The sequence below is a fragment of the Muscardinus avellanarius genome (genome assembly GCF_963383645.1).
Source record: "Muscardinus avellanarius genome assembly, chromosome: 22".
NCBI classification, from domain to species: Eukaryota; Metazoa; Chordata; class Mammalia; order Rodentia; family Gliridae; genus Muscardinus; species Muscardinus avellanarius.
In genome coordinates this window covers 5,933,154-5,958,503 of record NC_137808.1, presented here as the reverse complement: position 1 = coordinate 5,958,503, position 25,350 = coordinate 5,933,154, and the positions used below count along the sequence as shown (strand labels likewise).

At 44.5% G+C, this 25,350-nt stretch overlaps 1 protein-coding gene across 1 annotated transcript in view; it reads left to right on the top strand.

Moving 5' to 3' along the window:
• The window catches only part of SYN2 (synapsin II), a gene marked incomplete at both ends in the record, with an annotated part of 112,163 nt that extends 110,619 nt beyond the window's left edge, over nt 1–1,544 (top strand). Inside the window, one exon of the mRNA XM_080718030.1 lies at nt 1,409–1,544. Within this exon, the coding sequence (XP_080574156.1) occupies nt 1,409–1,544 (136 nt within the window). The remainder of the gene's footprint in view (nt 1–1,408) is intronic.
• Between the last annotated feature and the right edge of the window lie 23,806 nt (nt 1,545–25,350).

Sequence of the window (25,350 nt, the reverse complement as noted above, 5' to 3'; positions counted from 1 at the left end):
TGTGTGTGTGTGTGTGTGTGATTAGAAAACTGCCTAGTAATCATGACCTGATGAGTTCTTTCTTTTGCTTCTTCACACCCTGAACCCCACAGACCTCATATTAGGGTTTCTCTGAGGAGGACTGCAAGGGTGATGACCCATTTGAAGAGCAGGCAGTAGGATGTTTTCTTAGAATCGGAGCACAGAGAGGAATAGAAAGAACCAACAGGAAGCCGGGCGCGGTGGCGCACGCTTGTAATCCCAGCACTTGGGAGGCTGAGACAGGAGGATCGCACAGGTTCGAAGCCAGCCTCAGCTACTTAGTGAGGCCCTTTGCAAATCAGCGAGGCCCTGTTTCAAAATAAAGAACAAAAAAATAGGGCTGGGGTGTCACTCAGAGGTAGAATGCCCCTGGGTTCTATCCCCAGTACCGAAAAAAGAAAGAAGAAAGAAAGAAAGGAAGGAAGAAAGAAAAGAAAGAACCAATAGGACTAGAGATTATCATTTTCCCCAAACATCTTTATGTCACATATGAAAGCGAGTCCCAGAGAGGCTTGTGTCTTGCCCCAAAGTCAGACTTGAGCAAGTGGCAGAACCAAAACTTTGAGCCAGGGTTTTTGATGCTGAGCTCACCACTTGAGTGGGTGGTGGTCGGGTTTGGGGGGAGAGTGCTAGAGCCCATAGGCCCCCTAGTCTCTGCCTTTCATTAGAGGAGATGGGTGTGAGGTTCCTACACTGGTGCTTATGAAATTGAGGGCCTCTGAAATTTAGCCCTTGGGCGTTTTATCATCAAATGAAAGAAAGAGGGATGGGAGTGTAACTCAGTGGGAAGAGTGCTTGCCTCACATGTGTGAGTCCCTGGGTTCCATCCTAGCACTACAAAATATTTTTTTAAGTTAAGAAATAAAAGAAGCCAGGCATGGTGGCACACGCTTGTAATCCCAGCATTTGGGAGGCCGAGACAGGAGGATGGCGGTTTGTGGCCAGCCTCAGCTACTACTTAGTGAGGCCCTTTGCAACTCAATGAGACCCTGTTTCAAAATAAAGAATAAAAAATAAGGCTGGGGGTGTAGCTCAGAGGTAGAATGCCCCTGGGTTCTATCCCCAGTACTGCTAAATAAATAAATAAATAAACAAATAAAAGCGCCTTTGGGTCACTTTCTCTTTTCCTTCTCTCTTTTTTCCCTTCTCTTGTGCCCTTGCTGCTCACCCCCCCCATCCCTTCCTGTTTTAGCAACACAGAAGGTGAGGAAGTAGCAGGGGGCTCTCAGTTCCCGGGTAGTACAGGTGCTTCTAGCTTTCTCCTCTGTCACCCTGCTCTCCCTGGGGTGGGAGTGGGGTTCCAGCCGGGTGCCCTCACGCCGCCGCCCTTCCTCGCCCTCCCCGGGAGCACCGCCCTCTCACGTTCTCTCTGGTTTTTATCTTCAAGCAAGTCGCAGTCTCTGACAAATGCCTTCAGCTTCTCTGAGTCCTCCTTCTTCCGGTCTTCAGCCAATGAGGACGAAGCCAAAGCGGAGACCATCCGGAGCTTGAGGAAGTCCTTTGCCAGCCTCTTTTCAGATTAGCTCTTCAGACACATGGGGGCACCCGACCCAGCCAGGAAAGGCATCTTGACATTCACCAGCAACAGTGAGCCACGCTTGGTGGTGTTGTCCCGTGACTCTGACATGTGTGGCCCCTTCCTCTGCTCCATTGTGCTCAGTGACGCTGTGCAGCCCAGAAAGGACCATGTGACAGACACAGGGCAGGTGCCCACCCCGAAGGTGTGGTACCTCACACCAGAGAGGAAAGAGCTGCTTCCCTGTAGTCATGACAGCCTCCTCCTGACATCATCGTTGCCGTGCATTTAGTGGCCTTACCGCAACAGCGCCGTCAAGTCTTTTTCTTCCCTGTGAAGCCAGGATCGCTTTAGTTGAGGACTCCTGGCAACTTTACCTAGCCAGATAACAGTGCAAAGCATGATGCCCTGTAGCCAGTGTCACCAGTGTGGGAAGTATACACTTACCGTCTTACTAAGTGTTAGGAACTTACTCAAACCCTCACCCACTGCCCACCATCCCTAGGCTGCTCTGGGCAGTGACGCACCGTAAATCTGTGATATCCCGAGGATTGTGGTAGCTGCTCTCTCCCCTCTGGAGAGCCGTCCTGTTGTCTGAGCTCAGTGACCTTGAGCCCCAAAGCTGTACTGGAGAGATTGCATGGCCAGTATGCCCAGTTTTGTGTCCGTCACCTAATAAATGTCAGACCTTCGGTGTAATAAAAGCAGCGACGTTAACCGGCATTTGAGTCAGCCATGGGGTCTCCCCTCAGCCACCCTTTTGGCCGAGAGAGTATCTGTGAGATGTGCATGTGTGTGTGTGAGTGTGGGGACCGAAGTCCGGGAGGACGAAGCCGCTGTGTTAGAGTGGGTGTGTGCGCGCGCGTGTGTGTTGGCAGGTGTCCGGGTGAATTTGCAAGGATGTGTGGAGAATGTGTCCCTCTTTCACGTGCTACTCATATTGGGCTTCCCTCAGCAAATTGGACACTCCTCAGCAAATCAGTCTACTCCGGGACAGCTGGTCTTCCTTCAGCACCTCAGCATGCCTACCTGGTTTTATGAATTCGCAGTCTCATCAATAAGCGTAGCGCTTCTCCCGCGACAGCCAAGTTAGAGCCACTTTTCTGATGTGTCAAGCTCCTCAGCTTAAGTCCACTTGGTGATGCCAACGCGGCAGGCCGGCCTGCTTTGATGGATGGGGTCCCGCAAGCCCCACCCCGGTGTCATGGAGAAGCCTGAGTTGAGGGTGGTCTTCGAGGGGGGTTGTACTGTCTTTTTCATGATGACTCCCTGATACTTAAGGGTATGTTCCCAAAGACCACGAATATCTGGAGCTAAATACCACACCACACTAATAAAAAATCATTCTACTAACATTTTACCTAAATAATTTCCTACACGGTACTCCCTCTACTAACTCAACAAGACAACACTCCTCCAGTGCTGCTATCCGCCTACCCTCCTCACAAGAGTATGTACTAACAAATCAGAGCTATGAGACCGGGGGATCACAGGTTCAAGGTCAGCCTCAGCAAAGAGTCCATTTCAAAGTAAAAAATAAAAAGGACTGGGGGTGTAGCTCAGAGGTAGAACACCCCTGAGTTCAATCCCCAGGACCCCAAAATAACAGTAATAATAATAATAATAACGCCAGAGACAAATTTCTCTGATACCATATCTCCTTTCTAAGTTACACTCATCCCATGTTTCCAGGGATCAAGGATTGAGACGTGTAATACAGGAAGTAGAACCTCCCATGGAGTCACACCCGAGGGGTGGTAGCCCTGGCACAATACATGTAACCAAGGAACAATCGAACCCACCACACCAAACGGCTCAAGGTAATTGATCTTCAGGGTTCTATCCAGTTCCAGCGGTAGGGGAGGTAGGGGAAGCAACGCTTCCTTCCACCCTTATATACATACTGTGGCTGGGGCTGAGAGTCAAACTAACGTGAGAAGACAAACCATTGAGTTCCAAGCAGATCAGAAGCACTTTGCTGCCGGGCGTGGTGGCGCACGCTTGTAATCTCCGCGCTTGGGAGGCAGAGACAGGAGGATCGCGCAGGTTCGAAGCCAGCCGCCCGCGTTGGCTTAGGAGACCCTGTTTCCAAATAAAAATGTAAAAATGGGTCTGGGAGTGTAGCCCGGAGGTAGAAGGGCTTCCAGGAACCCCAGTACCACCAAAAAATAAAAAATAAAAATAAAAAAAAAGAAGCACTTTGCTGATTGAGTTCCAAGCACCATCGTAAGCACTTAGCATATAGCAACTTAATTATTTCTTCGCTTCCAGGGGTCCTCCACTTAGTTCCAAATATGTTTTCATAAAATGCACTCATTTACTCAGAAGCATTCGTTGAGTACTTACAAATACTGATATGGATTAAAAGAAATATTTACTATTATTTCCATAGTACCTATTAAGTTCCGGGCAGTATTCTAAGCACTTTTGAGGAGTACTAGGGATTGAACTCAGGGGCATTCTACCTGAGAGCTATACCTCAACCCTATTTATTTATTTATTTATTTATTTACTTACCTACGTATTTATTTTGATGTTGTGGCATTGAGGATTGAACCTAGGAGCCTTCTACCTCCAAGCTACACCCCCAGCCTAATTTTATTTTTATTTTGAAAAAGGCTCTCTCTAGGTTGATGAGAATCTCACCACTTGCTGAGGTTGTCCTTAAGCCGGCGATTCTCCTCACCTTCCCAAGTACTAGGGTTACAGGCATGTGCTACTATGCTCAGTTTGCTTTTATTTTTATTTATTTTTGTGGTACTAGGGATTGAACCCGGGGTATTCTACCTCTGAGCTATACCTCCAGCCCTGTTTTATGTTTTGTTTAGGAACAGGGTCTCACTAAGTTGCTGAGGCTGACCTCAAACCTGCGATCTTCCTGTCTCAGCCTCCCAAGTACTGGAATTACAAACATGTACCACCACACCTGGCATTTTTAAGCACTTAACATATAGCAACTTAATTATTTCTTACCACCAGCCTATAGACGTTTCCATAGTGCCTATTAAGTTCCAGGTACTATTATAAGCACTTAACATATAGCAAGTTAATTATTTATTACAATTAGCTGATAGGACAGTTACTATTATTATTTTACATGTACGGATATGGACGTACAGCAGAGCTCAATAACTTGCTTCCGGTCACCCAGCTGTGCAAGTGACGTCGCTAGAATTTAACCCTAAGCCAGGTTAGCAGCAAAACTCATGGCCTTACTGTGCCATATTACTTTTATTTAATCTAGCAGAGGCAATATATATGAATATATTAATATATATTAATATATTAATTATATTATATTAATTATATTAATCATATTAATATATATTTTAGCAGAGGCAATATATTATATATTATATATTTTATATATATGTAATTTTTTTAGTACTGGGGATTGAACCTGGGGGCATTCTACTTCTGAGCTATACTCCCAGTCCTATTTTTTTTTTTTTTTTGGTGGTACTGGGGGTAGAACCCAGGGGCTTTCTACCTCTGGGCTATACTTCCACATCTATTTTTATATTTTATTTGGAAACAGGGTCTAAGTTGCTGAGAGCCTCACTGAGTAGCGGAGGGTGGCTTTGAACCTGCGCGATCCTCCTGCCTCCGCCTCCCAAGCGCGGGGATTACAAGCGTGTGCTGCCACGCCTGGCTCTAAAAGGTTTTGTTTTTGTTTTGCGGTACTAGGGATGTAGCCCAGGGGCATTCTACCTCCATGCTACACCTCCAGCCCTATTTTTTATTCTTTGTTATTTTTGTGTGTGTGTGGTACTGGGGGTTGAACTCAGGGGCTTTCTACCTCCGCGCTATACTCCCAGACCTATTTTATAATTTATTTGGAGACAGGGTCTCACTAAATTGCTGAGAGCCTCACTAAGTAGCTGAGGCTGGCTTCAAACCTGTGCGATCCTCCTGTCTCAGCCTCCCAAGCACTGGCATTACAAGCGTGCACCACCACTCCTGGCTCTTCCTGTTTTTTTTTTTTTTTAATTCTTCTTTTTAAAACAGGGTCTCACTAAGTTGTGGAGGGCCACACTAAGTAGCTGAGGATGGCTGTGAAACTGCGATCCTCCTGTCTCAGCCTCCCAAGGACTGGGATTACAAAGCGTGTACCACCATGCCTGGCTCACCTTAGCCCTATTTTATTTTTTATTTTGAAACACGGTCTGACTAAGTTGCAGAGGCCTTCACTAAGTTGCTGAAGCTGCCCGTGAATCTGAGATCCTCCTGTCTTAGCCTCCCAGTTAAGGATATGATGTTATTGAATGTTACATAATATGACCACACAAAAAAGAGGTGTACATAAAAATTCTGCATTTTCGTGTCTGCTTCCTTCCTTGGCCTTCTCTCTATCTATCCCTGGCCCAGGGCAAGGAGGGATGGGAGAAGGTTAGAGAACCAGTTACCAGTGTTGACCCCTTGTCCTAAAACTATGAGTAACATACACTATCTTACTCTGATTAAATGTAATTCTGCTTCTTGAAAAATTACTCATTCTTCCACATGTGATGTCAGACCCAAACCCACAAGCAGCTTATTTAGAAAATGAGTCAGCTTGAAGGCTTCTGGGGTGACAGAAAGGGGAGCCATTTACCGTAGTCATGCAGCTCCTTAGTCTAAAGGACACATGCATTCTACCCAGTCCTTAATGCTAGAGAGGGATCAAGGCTGGGGGAGTTCCTTCTGGAAACAGACCTCTTGGTAATCTATAAGGATGGCCTTAGAGACTGGGAAATTTGCCCCTCGCACAAATCAGTGATTGTGTGTGTGTGTGTGTGTGTGGTATTGAAGATCGAACCCAGGGGCATTGAGCTACACTCCAGACTAATTTTATTCTACTTTAAAAGAAAAAAAAAATTTTTTGGTACTGGAGATTGAATCCAGGGTGCATTCTATCTCTGAGCTACACCCTAACACTATTTTTTTTTTTATTTTGAAAGAAGGTCTTACTAAGTTGTGGAGGGCTTTGCTAAGTTGATGAGATTGGCTGTGAATACACGATCCTCCTATCTCAGTCACCCAAGTACTGGGATTATAAGAGTGCATCACCACGTCCGGCTCAATCATTAAATATTTGATGAATAACTGTGATAAAAAAAAATTAGCCAGGCATGGTGGCACATGCCTGTAATCTCAATACTTGGGAGGCTAGACACGAGCTTATTTAGAAAGGACTGTAGGTTCATGGCCAGCCTCATCAACTTAGCAAGGCCCTGTTTCAAAATAAAATAATAAAAAATAGAGCTGGGGGTGTAGCTTGCAGGTAGATTGCCCCTGGGTTCCATCTCCAGTCACACACACACACACACACACACACACACACACACACACACACACACACCTAAAGGTGGGATGTGGGATGTCTACAAGGTTGGTCATAGTCCTCTACAGTTTATTTGTGTGTGTGTGTGTGTGTGTGTGTGTGTGTGTGTGTGTTACTGGGGTTCCTGGAAGCCCTTCTACTTCCGGGCTACACTCCCAGACCTACTTTATATTTTATTTGGAAACAGGGTCTCTTAAGCCAGCGAGGCTGGCTCCGAACCAGCGCGATCCTCCTGTCTCCGCCTCCCAAGCGCGGGGATTACAAGCGTGCACCACCACGCCCGGCTCCTCTATAGATTTCTAAGTCTTTCACCAATAGGCCAGTGTGACCACTGTGCAAGTCACCTCTGCAGCTTGTGGGTATCCCTAACCACATTTCCACCCCAGATTAATAAACACAAGGAGCCTCATCTGTGACCTTGTGAAACTCAGCATCTTCTTGGGTCAAGACGAATAAATTCTATTCATGGTGCATTTGTTCACAGCTCCTTAAGTGTACATCCTAGGTTCAGTAGTTTCATGAAAGGAATATAAAAAAGAATTAAGTAAGGCTCTGGCCTCACAAAGTTTCTTGCCCATTAAGGGAGATAACCAAACATCAAGAACTGTAATACTGTAAAACAAATAGAGTAAAGATATTAGCTTGGAGCCCTGCACGGTGGCACATGCCTGTAATCTTCATACTTGGGAGGTTGAGTCAAGAGGATCACAGGTTCGAGACCAGCCTCGGGAACTTAGCAAGACCTTGTTTCAAATTTAAAATAAAAAAGTAGGACTGGGGGCATGGCTCGAAGGCAGGATGCCTCTTGGTTCCATCCCCAGCACCATACACACAAAAAATGAGCTCAGAAAAATGAAGTGCGACAGTTAGCGGTGAGGGGGATGTGGGAAAGGGAACCTCCACATCGCTAGTGAAAGTCTATGTTGGTATGATGACTGTGGGGAGCACTTTGCCAACATCTAATGCATGAACCCTGTGATTCAGCAATTCCTTTCCTGGACACTTAACTCTAGAGAATCTCTTCACAGGCACGTAGGAGGCCAGTAAAAGAATATTGGTCCCAACTCTTAAAAAATGGAAACAGCCAACCATGTCTAATGGGGAATGAAAGCATATATCATGGTTTATTCATAAATAGTAATATTATTAGCCAGGTGGAGTGGCCCACACCTGTAGTTCTTGCTACTCAAGAGCCCAAGGTGGGAAGATCACTTGAGCCCAGCCTGGGTAACTGACTAAGACCTGGTCTCAAGAAAATATAGAAAACTGGGCCTGGTGGCGCACGCTTGTAATCCCAGCATTAGGGAGGCTGAGACAGGAGGATCGTGGTTCTCGGACAGCCTCAGCTACTTAGCGAGGCGAGGCCCTTCGCAACTCAAGGAGACCCTGTTTCAAAATAAAGAATAAAAAAAATAGGTTTGGGGGTGTAGCTTGGAGGTAGAACGCCTGTGGGTTCCATTCCCAGTACTGCAAAAAAAAAAAAAAAAAAAAAGAAAGAAAGAAAATACAGAAACTCATGCACACAAACAAATAGAAATACTATGTAGGAGTTAAACACAAAAAATGTAAGATTTCCGATGAGTCCAGATAAAATATAGAAGGCGAATGAGTAAGATGAGCAAGACAAGTATAAAATGTCCAAGCACTAGGTGTGAGAGCGGCGCATACTTCCAGCTTGGGGTGAAAAGAAATTGCAGGGTGAGCTGTGAGCCCCCCACAGGATTCGGTGTCATGGCAGCTGCAGGGCTGGAGTGGGGGCAAAGAATTCGGTCGCTGAATTTCACGACAGAAAGGTGCACCTCGTTCTGTCCCCTTTTTTTTTATAGGCAAGAAGATGAAGGCCCAAGCACGTATGGAGTTTGCCAGGGAATTAGTAGTAGGAGCAGATGAGTCTTAATTTTTGTGTCAGGGGGGCCACGCAGGACATGGTTGTTCTGAAGATACTTGGAATGGGGCTCCTCAGGAGGGAGTATTTCCTAGGGGCCAGGAGGAAATGAGAAGGGACAGTACTGGACCATGGAGCCTGGGTTTTGGAATAAAATCTGAGTCTAAATCCTAGCTCTGCTCATTGTTAGTTCTGACACTATAAGATACCTAGCTCCTCTGGGTCATAGTTTTTCTTATCTATACAATGAAAACACCACTAACTTCCCAAAGAGTTTAAGAATTAAATGAGCTTATAAAGTCTCTTCCTAACAGTGGTTGGCTTGTGAGATATGATGGCAGGAAATCTTCTCTAAGAAAACATTCACGTAGCTGGGCGTGGTGGGGCGCGCCTGTAATTCCAATACTTGGGAGGCTGAGACAGGAGGATCACAGGTTCCTGGCTAGCCTCAGCAATGTAGTAAGGCCCTCAGCAACTCAGGGAAGCCTTGTTTCAAAAACAATAAAAAAGAAAATAGGGCCGGGCGTGGTGGCGCACTCTTGGAATCCCAGCATTCGGGAGGCGGAGACAGGAGGATCGCAGATTTGTGGCCAGCCTCAGCTACTTAGTGAGGCCCTCTGCAACTCAGTGAGACCCTGTTTCAAAATAAAGAATTAAAAATAGGGCTGGGGGTGTAGCTTGGAGGCAGAATGCACCTGGGTTCCATCCCCAGTACTGGAAAAAAAAAAGAAAAAAAGAAAGAAGGAAAGGAAGAAAGAAAGAAAGAAAGATAGAGAAAAAGAAAACAGGGGCTGGGGATATAGCTTGGAGGTATAATGGCCCTGAATTCAACCCCTAGTATCACAAAGGGACAGAGATGGAGAGAGGGAGAGGGAGAGGGAGAGAGGGAGACAGAGACCCATATAAGCCCTAAGCTCCAAACCTCTCTTCCCCAGGACTTTTCCAGAAACAGCCAAACAAATGCCAATCATGCCTTTCTTCAGCTCCTGCAGCCAGGTGGGCCTCTAGGGCAATTTCAGTCCATCTGGTACTTTTTCCTAGGGCTACAGTTCTTTAAGAATTGGCTAAATTGAGCTGAGTGGTCATTGAGGAGCAGATGCTGGCAGGCATCCATTAGCAGTGCACACACGTGTGCATACACACGTACCCAAACCACCACTATGGAAATGACAGCGCCAACCCCATGTGACTATCATGGACTGGTTTTTAAACATTCACGCCATACCATCAGTTGAAGGTATGGAGCCCTTCAAAGCAATTCCTTGGGAAGCTAAGTAGTTGTTCCAATAAAAGGCTGCTGTTTATGTGCTGAAAATAATTGCCCTTACATCAGTAGTGCATTGCTTACATTTCTGTAACTCTTAAAATATCTTTTTTGTTTTTAAAACCTGGGAATACAGAGATTCCTGCACTAACCATTTTGTGTATTCTGTATCTGAACACCAAAAATATTAAGAATTACTGCTTTTGGAAAGCCAGGCATGGTGGCACACACCTATAATCCCCGTTCTTCTGAGGCTGAGACAAAAGGATTGCAGGTTTGGGGTCGACCTCAGCAACTTAGTGACGCTCTGTATTTAAATAAATAAATGAATATTAAAAAAAAAATAGGTATATAGCTTGGAGATAGCCCCTGGGTTCAATCCCCAGTACCGTAAAAAAAATATATATATATATATATATATTGCATTAGGGAGTGAATTTTGATTTAAAAAAATTAAAGGTTTTTTGGAATAAAATCTAATAGTTAAGCTAGAAAATATGTAAGGTTCAAGCTTAGGTTATAGCTCCATGCCAGTTGCCGGAGCCAGCCGGCAAGAGTATGGGTTCTGAAGTGAGGCGTGAGGATGAAGAATTTTTAATTCTAACGTGGGGAGCCGCCAGCCTACTATGTCTACTGGTCGACCCCTGTTCATGGGTCAATATTTCCTACGGGTTGACGACTATGCCTGGGTCAGTATTCTCTGTCGCGCCGACACTCCTGGCCAACGCAGCTTCTGGATCAATCTAATCTTTATTGTACCGACCTTGTTTTTCCAGAGGTATTTATACACAGCTACAGTCAATCAACATTCTCGTGCTACCACCACCAGAATACAATAAAGACCAACACAAAACACACACATTACAGATAGGCCTATCAGTGCCCTCGTGTCAGCACCACCTGATCCTCTCTCAGACCTCTCTGAACTTTCCATAACCCCAAACCTTGTTGACTCTGGGTGAAGGACAGTCAGCTGCGTCAGAGACACCGATCCAGGGGAAGGCCTTAATGGCTCCCCACAGCCAGTAAGCATAGCAACTCAGAAGACTGAGGCAAAAAATGGTAAGTTTGACACTAACCTGGGCAATTTAGTAAGATCCTGTCTCAAAATAAAAAATGAAGCCGGGCGTGGTGGTGGCGCACGCTTGTAATCTCAGCATTTGGGAGGCTGAGACCGGAGGATCTCGGTTCACGGACAGCCTCGGCTACTTAGGCCCTCCACAACTTAGTGAGACCCTGTTTCCAAATAAAGAATAAAAACAGGGCAGGAGGTGTAGCTCGGAGGTCTGATGCCCCTGGGGTTCATCCCCAGACCCGCAAAAAAAAAAAAAAAAAAAAAAAAAGGGTAGGGTTGGAGTTCAATGGCGGAGTGCTCCTGGGTTCAATCCTTAGTACTGGAAAAAAAAAAAAAATCTAAAACAGTGTGACCAGCAGTTAACGAGATAATGTTGTGTGAGTTGTAAACGGGTTCTGAAGGGAATCAATCCCAGAAAAGGGGTCTCAGATACACATTTCGAGTACTTTCCCTTTGAAATAACTATCTAGCTCCATCTGGATTATTGATTTTGAATGAAGATACATTCCAACAGGCAAATTCTTTAAAAAATGAACAATCCTATTGTCTAATTTACAGGTTACAGGCCATATTCAGAATAATGTTTTCCTCCTCAAATAATCAGAATCTAGCCGGGAGCAGTGGCGTATGCCTCTGATCCTACTGCTTGGGAGGCTGAGACAGGAGCATCACAGATTTGGGGCCGGCCTCAGCAATTTCACAAGGCTCTCAGCAACTTAGGTCCTATTTCAAAACTAAAAAATTAAAAACCTTAGTAAGGCCGGGGTGTGGCTCAAAGGAAGAAGCCTTTGGGTTCAGTCCTCAGTACCACCAACCAACCAACCAACATCCCCAAACAGGGTGGTGCACGCCTTCCTAAGGCCCTCAGCGATTTAGTGAGACCCTGGTTTTTTTTTTTGTTTGTTTGTTTTGTTGTCGTTATTGTTTTTCTTTTTCAGCACTAGGGATGGAACCCAGGTGCATTCTACCTCCGAGCGACACCTCCTGCCCTATTTTTTTATTCTTTACTTTGAAACAGGGTCTCACTGAGTTGCGGAGGGCCTAAGTAGCTGAGGCTGTCTGCAAACCTCAATCCTCCTATCTCAGCCTCTCAAATTCTGGGATTACAAATGTGCACCACCACGCCAGGCTTCTCTAAACCCTTTTAAAAAATACTTTTATTAAAGCCAGGCGTGGTGGCACATGCTTGTAATCTTAGTACTTGGGAGGCTGAGACATGAGGATCGCATGTTCGCAGCAAGTAGCGAGGCTCTCATTAACCTAGCAAGACCTTGTTTCTAAATAAAAATAAAATAGGGCTGGGGATGTAGCTTGGAGGTAGAATGCCTCTGGGGTCAATCCTCAGTGCCACAAAACAAACAAACAAACAAACAACAAAACAAAATTCATACTTTTCCTGGAACATTATAGTCTCATATAATGTACGTTATAGTGATATCCTAGAAACTCTTTAACTATATGTATTACCTTACTCTTTATAAATCATGGATTTATTTGCAAGTTCATGCAGTTTTATTAAGATGCCCGTGTCTATTTTAGTTCTTTATTCTAGTCATAGCTTTTAACCCTTGTTACTGATTTTTACAATAAATATTTTCTTCAGATTTTTTTTTCTACCAATGGCCATGCTTTAGGCTATTCTGAACCTAACATTTCTCCCCAATATTTATTGTGGAAAATTCAAAACACACAGGAAGTTGAAGTAACCGTACAGTGAACATCTTTCTACCCACCCCTTAATTCTATAGTTAATATTTTATTAGAATTGCCTTATCCCGTATCTGTCCATTATACTTTTCATCCAATCATCTATCCTATTTTTTAATGCATTTCAGAGCCAATTGCGAGGGCTTGGGCTGCAGCTCAGTGAACAATCACTTGCCTAGCATATGCAAGGCCTGGGTTTCAATCCCAGCACCACAAATTAAAATAAATACATAAGTAAAAAAGGAAAACATAGTCAATCGTAGACATCGGTATACTTTACAAATCGTGCATATAGATCAGTTCTGATAAGAACCTAGAAGATGAACTAGTTCAGCCCTTGATTATAAAGATTTTTAAAAACTAACATTCTAAGATATTAAACGATTTGTCAATGAGTAAGCCAGCGGGTATATACTGAGTGCCTGTTATGTGTCTGGTATTTTGCTAGGTCCTGGGAATATAGTGACAAATAAAACAAATAGTCTTGCCGGGCGTGGTGGCGCACGCTTGTAATCCCCGTGCTTGGGAGGCCGAGACAGGAGGATCGCACGGGTTCGAAGCCAGCCTCAGCTACTTAGTGAGGCTCTCAGCTACTTAGTGAGACCCTGTTTCCAAATAAAGTATAAAACAAATAGTCTCTGCTCTGGTGTAACTTACAGTTTAGAAGGAAAACTAGAGCCGGGTGTGGTGGCGAGTACTTGTAATCCCGGTACTTGGGAGGCTGAGACAGGAGGATCGCAAGTTTGCAGCCAGCCGCAGCCACTTAGTGAGACCCTGCTTCAAAATAATAAATAATGCCCAAAAAATAGAGCTGGGGGTGTAGCTCAGAGGTAGAATGCCCCTGAGTTCAATTCCTACTACTGCAAAAAAAAAAAAAAAAAAAAAAGAAAGAAAAAAAGAAAAGAAAAAAAAAAGAAGGGAAGCTAGAAGCTGGGCATGGCAGCTCACATTTATAATTCCAGTAGTTGTAAGGCTCAGACAGGAGGATCACAGATTTGCATCTAACCTCAGAAACTTAGGCCCTCCACAACTTAGTAAGACCCTGTTTCAAAATAAAAATAGGGCTGGGGGTATATACCTCAGGTGTGAATACCCCTGGCTTTTAATCCCTAGTATCACAAAAAAGGGAAGAAAGGAAGAATATATATTTAAAAGCACATTATCAAAAGTTAAAAAATTGTGTGGGGAGCTGGGTGTGTTGGCACACACCTCTAATCCCAGTACTTGGGCGGCTGAGACAGGAGAATCACAGGTTTGCAGCCAGCCTCTGCAACTTAATAAGACCCTGTTTCCAAATAAAAAATAAAACTGGGATGGGGGTGCAGCTCAGAGGTAGAAGGCCCCTGGGTTCATTCCCAGTGCCATCCCCCCCAAAAGGATGTGAAGAACCCAACTATGTCTGCTGGATTAGAAGCGGAATTCTGGGAGGAGTCGTTCAAGAATATGAGTGCACCCTAAGATCATTGGTGCTGATTTTCAAACGCTTTCATGTATAACAATCTTCCCTTGATGTGCTACAGGAAGGGTGTCTGGAGTGCAGATTTATCTTACTATTCTGATCATCAGAGATGCCTCCCCGAGTCCTAGCAGAAGACACCCGAGGCTCAGAGGTAAAACGGTGCGGCTGTGTGGAAGCACACGGGGATGTGAGTTAATCAAGCCACGTGTAGTGGCCCAGGCCTGTAATCCCAATACTTGGGAGGTTGAGACAGGAGGATCACAGGTTCAAGGCCAGCCTCAGCAACTTAGTGAGGCCCTCTGCAATTTAGTGAGACCCTGTTTCGAAATAAAAAAGTAGGGCTGGGGTGCAGCTTAGACATGGAGAATGCCCATGGGTTTAATCCTCAGCACCATGGGGGGCAGGGGACAAAAAAACAACAAGCTGGGGGTGATGGCGCAGGCTTGTAATCGCAGCACTTGGGAGGCTGAGACAGGAGGATCGCACAGGTTCGAAGCCAGGCTCAGCTACTTAGTGAGGCTCTCAGCAATTTAGTGAGACCCTGTTTTCAAATAAAGTATAAAAATAGGTCTGGGAGTATAGCTCAGAGGTAGAAAGCCTCTGGGTTCCACCCTCAGTACCAAAACAACAACAACAGCCGGGCGTGGTGGCGCACGCTTGTAATCCCCGCGCTTGGGAGGCAGAAACAGGAGGATCGCGCAGGTTCGAAGCCAGCCCGCGCGCTGGCTTAAGAGACCCTGTTTCCAAATAAAAATGTAAAAATAGGTCTGGGAGTGTAGCCCGGAGGTAGAAGGGCTTCCAGGAACCCCAGTACCACCAAAACAACAACAACAACAACAACAACAACAACAACAACAACAACTACTACAAACTAAGTTAATCAACTATCTCTACATTCTCAACCAGATGGTTTTCCCCAAGACTGTCATTTCAAGTGGCATCATCATTTCTAAAAAGACTACTTCTCTTCTTGCTTTTCTTTTGTATTTATTTCATATTTGGTAAATAGAGAATTCGAAGATCACCCTAAGAACTCACTGAGTGAATGGATATTGTCGCTAGGGAAGGCCGGGAGTAGGTATATTACTGTTGACAACTGTTTGGTCTTTTCTGGTAAGCAGTGCCTACATCCCCACCCATCGCTAAGCAGAGTGCTTCCTTGTCCCTTGACATAGAGTTTGGTTATGGGACATCTGGAGCCAGTAGAATTACACCATCACTGCCCAAGTGCCAGCCGTCTTGGCTCGCCACTGCCACAAAAATGGTCAGACTGAGCCTGAGAAGGGAAAGGCCAGTGTAACCAGAGCTAGTGTGCCGCTGCCAGCATCGAATGTGAGGGACAGATACGTGTTGATGTTGTAAGAAGTTGGTATTTGAGAGCTGCTTGTTTCCACACCACAGCTGACTGATAAATCGCAACAAAAATGTATTAAGGACGGGCCTTCCCTGGAGTTTTGCCTAGAGTGGGGGAGATTCCTCAAGAAGCTAGTTTTTGGACTGGTTATTGCAACATTGCCAGCAGATGGTTAGGCATGAAAGGAAACGAATTCAAGTGAACGAGAGTGGTATAAGAAGAGGCGTGAGGTCTATGCTAGGAAGAGGCAATGGTGTTTATTTGGCTTTAAAAATCCTCATATGACCAAACTAGGGAGTATTGGGATACCAGAGGGACTCCAGATAATGGAGGGAAACCTCAGCAAAGCTAGAAAGGAGGGGTAGGAGAGGAAGAAGGCTGAGGTTGATTCATGGAGGAGCTACATACGAATATGTGTGAAAGTATGAAAGTAGCATGGTCAGCCTGGACACTCATTGTTGGGGGGGGAAGGGGGCACCAAGCACAGTCTGAATATATCCCACTTTCAATATGTTCCACATAAAAATTAAAAATAAATTTAAAAAGAATAACTAAAAAATCCTCATATGCATTTGTTAACCTTTTCTTGGGTTGTCGGGGTGGGGGGGTGGATGCCTTTTAAACCTTGGAGTTGGGGTTCTCCCAGAAAAGCCAGGGCCTTTTGAAGTGATTTATAGTACAGATGAAGTTGCTTTGAATATTTGATAAGGTTTTTTTAAGCACCCTACTTGAAAATAAACCTTTCTTTAAAAAAAAAAAAAAAAAAAAAAAACTACCTAGTGATGTGGACCAGCAGACTTTTTTTTTTTTTTTTTTTTTTTTTTGCAGGTCTGGGGATGGAACCCAGAGGCATTCGACCTCCGAGCTACACCCCATGCCCTATTTTTTATTCTTTATTTTGAAACCAGGTCTCACTGAGTTGCAGAGGGCCTCACTAAGTAGCTGAGGCTGTCCGCGAACCGCGATCCTCCAGTCTCAGCCTCCCAGATGCTGGGATTACAAGCGTGTGCCACCACGCTCGGCTACACTTTTTTTTTCCTAATCGGCATCTCACTCAGTCTCAGCAATTTAGTGAGACCAGCAACAATCCAGTGAGACTATCTTTCAAAACAAAAATTAAAATGGGCTGGGTGTGTAGCTTGGAGGTAGAATGCCCCTGAGTTCAATCCTCAGTATCAAAACAAAACAAAACAACGCCCCCCCACCAAAACAGGGTTTCACTAAGTTGCTGAGGCTGTCCTCAAATCTGCAATCCTCCTGTCTCAGTTCCCCAAATACTGGGACTACAGGCGTGCATCATCACACCTGGTTGTAGCCCGGGCATCATCACACCTGGTTGTACACCGGGCATTCTTGATTTTTTTTCTCTGAAAATGTGGCAATAGATCTCATACAATAAACCTTGTTTAGGAGCAACTAGAGAGGATCTCATAGCTCTGGAGTGGTAGGATAACTGAACATGCCTTGTATGAGATCTACTGAACTTTAAGGGCCCAATCAAAATGTAGCAGGAATGGCAATGAGTGGATTCTCAAAGAAGCAAACCTGGATTTTAAACTTTTTATTACTCGAGTCACTATTTTGGATGCTTTGGTGGTGGTGTTTCAAAAGCAAAAAATGGCCTTTTTTTTTTTTTTTTTTTTTTTAGCCAGGTCTGGTGGCCCATAATTGTAATCCCAGGATTTGGGAGGCTGAGACACTGGTTCTAGGACAGCCTCAGCAAGGAGTAAGAGTCTCAACAACCTAGATAGAGCCTGTCTCTAAATAAAAATAAAATAGGGCTGGGGCTATAGCTCGGAGGTTAAATATCCCTGCGTTTAATCCCCAGTCTCTCACACACACATATACACACATACACACACGCACGCGCGCACACACACACACACACACATGCGCGCGCACACACACACACACACACACACACACACACGCGCGCGCGCGCGCGCGCGCCTTTGTTCAAAACCCCGAACTATATTCTGCTGCTCCCAGATCAGCTTCCTCCATCCTTTCTAAAAAGTTAGGCTAGATAAAGCCTAAAGTGCCGCTTTCATCATAGCCCATTTGGACCTACATACCCGGAATAGTTCCCTGCTGCCTAGAGCACAAAAGACAAGGCCCGCTGCAAACAAAGCCCCAGGTGCAGGCTTCGCCTCCTATGGCTCAGAGCTTCTACTTCAGACTAGTGGTACTCAACAGTCCCCACATACAGCCAGTGCTTTTCTGCCTCTTTTCCTCTGCTCGTGAGGTTAGAGATGTTTTCTCTCTTTTCTGCCTGTCCAAATATTCTCCATCTGCTAGAACCTCTCTCTGTTTCGCTGGGAAGCTATCTTCGATTGCGTGATAACACGGAATCTGGTTTCTATTCCTTCCACAGTGAATCCGGGACAGCAAGGCTTTATGAAATCCAACATTTCCTGGCTTAAGAAATCAAAGAGCTATGCCGGGCGTGGTGGGCACGCTTGTAATCCCCACGCTTGGGAGGCGGAGACAGGAGGATTGTGCAGGTTCGAAGCCAGCCGCGCTAGCTTAAGAGACCCTGTTTCCAAATAAAAATATAAAATAGGTCTGGGAGTGTAGCCCTAAGTTGGAAGGGCTTCCAGGAACCCCAGAACCATACACACACACACACACAAAAAAAAATAATAATAATAACAATAAAGAAATCAAAGAGCTAGGTGTGGTGGCGCACACCTCTAATCCCCATACTTGGAAGACTGACACAGGAGGATTACGGCTTTGAAGCCAGCCTCAGAAACGTAGCAAGGCTCTCAGCAACTTAGGGAGACCCTGTTTCCAAATAATAAAATAAAATAGGGCTAGAGGTATAGCTCAGAGGTAGAATGCCCCTAGGTTCAATCCCTAGCACCAAAAATAAATATGAGAAACATTTGTGATTATAGCTTCTTAGGTGCTAGATAGTTTTTAGCAGAAGGCAAAAAGATGAAAATTATATCCCGTGAGGCTTCACTAAGGTGGCATCATCTATCTAGTTAGGGACTAAGGGCAAGCAGCATAACGACACATTCCTGTAAGAGACAGGAGGATTGCAGGTTCAAGGCCAGCTTCAGAAACTTATGAGATCCTCCACAACTCAGTCAAACTCTGTTTCAAAATTAAAAACAAAAAGCCGGGTGTGGTGGCGCACGCTTGTAATCCCAGCATTCGGGAGGCTGAGACCGGAATATCATGGTTCGTGGACAGCCTTAGCTACTTAGTGAGGCCCTTTGCAACTCAGTGAGACCCTGTTTCAAAATAAAGAATAAAAAAGAAATAGGAAATTAAAAATAAGCCGGGCATGGTGGTGCACCCTTGTAATCCCAGCATTTGGGAGGCTGAGACCAGAGGATCGTGGTTCGTGGCCAGCCTCAGCTACTTAGTGAGGCCCTCTGCAACTCAGTGAGATCCGGTTTCAAAATAAAGAATAAAAAATAGGGCATGGAGTGTAGCTTGGAGGTAGAATGCCTCTGGGTTCCATCCCCAGACCCGCAAAAAAAAAAAAAAAAAAAAAAAAAAAAAGAAAAGAAAAGAAAATTAAAAACAAAATAGGGCCAGTTATGTAACTCAAAAGTAAAATATTTATTCCTGGATTTAATCACCAGTAATACACACACACACACACACGCACACGCACGCACACACATGAAGAATAATAAATAAGTTAATTAATTAAGGACAAATACACCAACCAGATCACCTCTCTAAAGTAATGCCCACTACTCAAACAATCCTTTCAGAACCTGGAGCCCCATTCATAGGTGAGGGTTCTCAGGACACATGGAGAGTGAGCTTTGAAAGACAGGGACATCTGCATTCTCTAGAATGCTTAAACCCTAATATTAAACCCTAAATATTCTTTATAATCCAGCATTCTTCAAATTTTATTTCTTGGTAATTAGACACTATTAAAAAAAAAACACGTAAAACCTTAATGGGTAGTTGAGGCTGTAGTAAACTTATTCTGATTAATCAGGGCGACAGGTAAAGCACACTAGGGGACTGGTCCGTTACCCCTTCACCCCCAAGGTGGTTTTGTGACCCATCCATGGAAATCTGAGTCTCTAGAATAGTTTATTACTGGTCTAGTCCAGCTCCACTATCTGGTCTGCATCAGAGATGACTGTTTACCCATCCTGTCTTGTCTTGTCTTTCCTTTCCTTTCCTTTTCTTTGGTACTAGAGATTGAACCCAGGGGCCTTCTACCCACGAGCTACACCCCCAGTCCTCGTTATGTCTTTGTTTTGAAACGGTCTCCCTAGATTGCTCAGAGCCTTGCCACGTGGCTGAGCCCAGCCTGTCTCCCTAGGTAGAAGATTCTAGACTTCCCGCTCAGCAGGAATCTGAGCTAAGGTGGTGTTTTAAGCATTATATTATCAAAGAGATGCTGCTCCATTCTAAACCACCTGGGATGCTCAGGGCAGGGGCCTTCGACAGACAGTAACATGTGCCGTGCGGACCCCATCAGCAAGCGCCCCATCCCTCTGGGCCTCTGGATAGCAGCCCGAGGCCTGCAGGCTGCTGAGATCAGACAGGAGGGGCTCCTCAGCGAGCGAGCTCCCTGGAAAATAGGATTGGGCTCCTTGGCAGCGTCTTTATCCTTCCAATTCCTTCAAGCCTCCAGGCAGCTGGCAGCTTGAACGCTTGTTTTAATTAAAACATTTACCCTAAGTGACAGGTTCAAGCCAATTAAAAATGACAAGAGCAAGGCTAGAGAATCTGAAAGAAAAAACTGCGCTTCGTGCACTGATATTTTGTCACTCACGCCCCTCCCAGACCTCGCTCTTCTGTAAGGAAGCTCAGGACTTCAGTAGGTGAGATGATCCTGGACCAGAAAAGACATACATTGATCCTTTGCGGGGAAAAAGGAACTTAGAGTGAATAAGCATTGGAATGGCTTTGTGAGAAGAGAACGTCCTCGTGGCGAGGTCCATGTGCAAAGGCACTGGGGTCAAGTACTTTACGGCTGGTAATCGTAGAAGCACACGAGAAAGAAGAAAAACTTCCCACTCAGTGCCTTCCCAGGGCCTCCTAGTGTAACCACAGTGGGGACTAAGCCAGAGTCCCGTTCACTCCTGAGTTAGTTGTTATTGCTGTCCAAGGAGCCCTGAGCCATCAGCGGCCCCCAGGTTATTAGATAGAAGGGTAGACGAAGGCACAACTTTAAATAAAAGGAAGCGATTCCTTTAAAAAATAAGGTTGCCAGGCGTGGTGGCGCACGCTTGTAATCCCCGCGCTTGGGAGGCTGAGACAGGAGGATCGCGCAGGTTCGAAGCCAGCCTCAGCTACTTAGTGAGGCTCTCAGCAACTTAGTGAGACCCTGTTTCCAAATAAAATATAAAATGGGTCTGGGAGTACAGCCCGGAGGTAGAAAGCCTCTGGGTTCCACCCCCCGTACCACCAAAAAATAAAAAATAAAAAATAAAAAAATAAAAAATAAGGTTGGCAGCTGGGCATGGTGGCACACGCTTGTAACCCCAGTACTTGAGAGAGGAGAATCACAAGTTCAAAGCCAGCCTCGGCAGTTTAGCAACCTAGTGAGACCCTATTTCCAGATAAGAAATAAGCCGGGCATGGTGGCGCACACTTGTAATCCCAGCGCTTGGGAGGCTGAGACTGGAGGATCGCGGTTCGCAGCCAGCCTCAGCTACTTAGTGAGGCCTGTTGCAACTCAGTGAGACCCTGTTTCCAAATAAAGAATAAAAAATAGGGCTGGGGGTGTTGCTTGGAGGCAGAATGTTCCTGGGATCCATCCCCAGACCCACAAAAAATAAAATAAAATAGGGCCGAGGGAGCAGCTCAGAGGTAGAATGCTTCTGATTCCCAGTAACACACACACACACACACACACACACACACACACACACACACCCGCTATTATATCACCGTGTATAGGGAATAGTGATAAGAAAATGCTCTGTACATGTTCAGTACTGATACCTTTTTTTTTAAATTTTAAGTATTTTTGATCCACTGTTGATTGAATCTAAGGATGGAGAGCCCATGAATACAAAGGGCTAACTGTGTATAACCTGTCGGTTCTGTTTATCTAGAGAAACCTGGCTAGTAAATAAGCATTTTATCAGAAAATGGGTGATATTTATCAAGAACAGGTCCGATTGAGAAATGAGGAATGTTTAAGATACACCAGAGAATGTCCTTTCATACTTTAGAGACTCCGATTATAAATAATTGATACCACTGGCTGCAGATCCTTGACCCAGCACGGTGCTTTGACAAAACTGAAATACATTATTTACTAAATGATTGCGAAACCTGAAGTTTTCACGAGGAAACCAATCCGCACACTTAGTGGGACATGGGAATCATCTGGATCTCAGGGTCTCGCCGTCAGAAGTTGTATATTCAGTAAGTCTATCTAGATGGAATGCTACTCAGAAATACGGTTTTTATCCTCCCCCAGTGATTCTGCTGGGCAGCCAGGTTTCAGAATTATAGCCAGTCATTCTCTAATTAGGGCCATTCCAATACTTTAATTTTATAGGCTGGCTTTCTTAAAAGCCGCAGCTAGTTTCTACTTATGTTTCTGCGCATTTCTAATAATCGCCGGAACTGACTTAGAGTTTTATTCCTTGCAAAGGTCTTTTATGTATTTCTCTCATTGGAACCTCACGAAGTCTTACGTTATGCCTGTTATTAACTAAATTTAAAGTAAAAGGGGAAATTTTAATTTGTAGTATATTTCTTTCAAACTGTGCTAAGAGGCTTAAATTATCTCATTTTATCTTTATAATGGCCTTCAAATTATCCTTGCCCTCATTCCTTTAGCCTGAGGCTCAAAGGCCTAAATGGTAGTGGCCACGGGACATGCAGCTGATAAATACCAAAATGGAATTGTGTGTGTGTGTGTGTGTGTGTGTGTGTGTGTGTGTGTGTGTGTGTTTCTGACGATTGAACCCAGGGGCATTCTACCTCTGAGCTACACCCCCAGCCCTATTTTATTTCCAAATAGTAAACAGGGTGTCACTAAGTTGCGGATGGCCTCTCTAAGTTGCTGTCTCTGGCCTCAGAGAAACATAAGACTCTCAGCAACCTAGCGAGATCCTGTTTCCAAACCAAAAAATAAAAAGATCTGGGGGTGTAACTTAGAGATAGAATGCCCCTGATTCATTTTATTTTTTGTTTGTTTGTTTGTTTGTTTATTTATTTATTTATTTATTTATTTATTTATTTATTTATTTTGGTGGTACTGGGGTTCCTGGAAGCCCTTCTACCTCCGGGCTACACTCCCAGACCTATTTTATACTTTTTTTTTTGTTATTTGGAAACAGGGTCTCTTAAGCCAGCGAGGCTGGCTTCGAACCAGCGCGATCCTCCTGTCTCCGCCTCCCAAGCACGGGGATGACAAGCCTGCGTCACCACGCCTGACTAGAATGCCCCGGATTCAATCCCTAATAGTAACAACAACAAAAAAGTACAGGTGAATGAATGAATGAATGAATGAACGAATGAATTATAGCAAAATAAACTACCAATGGTGTAATCTAATCTCCTGTAGCTTGGAGAGGCCTTAACATCTGACTTGGAACAAGAATACTTGAAGTCATATTGCTAGTGTAAAGTTGATCCTTCTTCCTAGGCTACGCATAATGGAGAAATTACCCCGCACAGTGGGCTTGTCAGTAATCATTAGCACCGGACCAGTGGAATGTCACTTCCATTAGCTGTGTTCTTTCTAACATTTAAGGCTATGAACATCAAATATGTTCCAGATCTGCTCTGTTCCACTAAGGTGCAAATAATAGAGTGTCCAACTGGGCGTGGTGGCGCACACTTGTCATCCCAGCACTTGGGAGGCTGAGACAGGAGGATCGCGGTTCGCGGACAGCCTCAGCTACTTAGGCCCTTTGCAACTCAGTGAGACCCTGTTTCAAAATAAAGAATAAAAAATAGGGCTGGGAGTATAGGTTGGAGGTCAACTGCCCCTGGGATCCCATCCCCAGACCCGCAAAAAAAAAAAAAAAAAAAAAAAAGAATAAAAGAAAAAGGGAGTTGGAGTATAGCTTGGAGATAGACTCTGCCCCTAGTACCAAAATTAATAATAATTTTAAAAGCTCCAACTTGCTCCTGTGATGTTAGAAATAAATTATCCAACTATGCTTTCAAGGCTAGGCCTACTCATTTTTGCTTGTCATTTCATAGAGAAAATAATGTCTTTATTTTAAAAGCATAAGGTTCTACTTTTTGGATTATGGCCACTTACCTCGTTTAATTTGTATTCAGTATTTGGATTTTGTTAAATGTGGGGGCATGGTTAATAGTTTGAGTGGGTCTCTGCGTGTGTGTGTGTGTGTGTGTGTGTGTGTGTGTGTGTGTGTGTGTGTGTATGGCTTAATCTTCAAGGCTTGTAACATACTAGATAATCCATCATTTTTTAAAAAATGACATTTAGAAAGGGAGATGGTGGCACATGTCTGTAATCCCAGTATTTGGGAGTTTAAGACAGGAAGATCACAGGTTCAAGGACAGCTTCAGCAAAGTAGTAAGATTCTCAGCAACCTAATGTAACTGTTTCAAAAAGTAAATAAATAAAATAGGGTTGAGGGTGCAGCCCAGAGGCAGAAAGCCCTTGAGTTTAATCTCTAGTAAAATACACACACACACACAGTGTAACCTTTAGGATACACATGAAACTGATTCTTTTAGGTCAAAGAATCTATGACTTGAATTAGCTTGTGTCGTCTGCTGAGTGCAACATGAGCCATTAAGCAACTTAGTACAAAGAGGTAAGTAAAGGAGATGAATTAGCAGGGCATGGCGGCTCAAGACTGTAAACCCAGTGCTGGGGAGGCTGAGACAGAAGAATCAGAGGTTCGAGACTAGAGTTAGCAACTTAGACTCTCAGCCACCTAGCAAGACCCTATTCAAGATAAAAAATAAAAAGGGCTGCTGAGTATAGCTCAGAGGTAGAATATCACTCCTGGGTTCAATCCCTAGTAACACACACACACACACACACATTAATAAGTAACTACATGAGATAATTAATTTCACTCTTTATTATTCAAGTGCCCATACTATTCCTGGTACTGCGATGAAGACACAGAGTAAGTAAAACTGTTGCCTGGAGAATGGATTTAGTTACTAGAGAGGTTCCAGGATATAGAGTAGTATGTCATGCTTTTTACACCGAAAACACAGCAATCCATAGAGATGTCCAAAATGTCACAAATCAGAGGCTTGACCAAGGACAAAGACTTTTTGGCGAGGGAGGGCTGGAGGAAAGTGGAGTTTTACACATTTAACATTAGAGGATTCCTAATTATTTTCATGGCATACGAATTTGATAGAAACATTAACAAGATTTCAGGGTTAAAAAAAATGTTATCTGGGAGCTGGGCGTGGTGGCGCACGCTTGTAATCCCAGCGCTTGGGAGGCTGAGACAGGAGGATCACACAGCTTCAAAGCCAGCCTCAGCTACTTAGTGAGGCTCTCAACAACTTAGTGAGACCCTATTTCTAAATAAAGTATAAAATCGGTCTGGGAGTATAGCCTGGAGATAGAAAAGGCTCCTGGGTTCTACCCTCAGTACCACAAAAAAGAAAGAAAAATGTTAGCCAGGCGTGGTGGTGCACGCTTGTAATCCCAGCATTCAGGAGGCTGTGACCGGAGGATTGTGGCTCACAGCTAGCCTCAGCTACTTAGTGAGGCCCTCTGCAACTCAGTGAGAACCTGTTTCAAAATAAAGAATAAAAAATAGGGCAGGGGGTGTAGCTCAGAAGTCGAACGC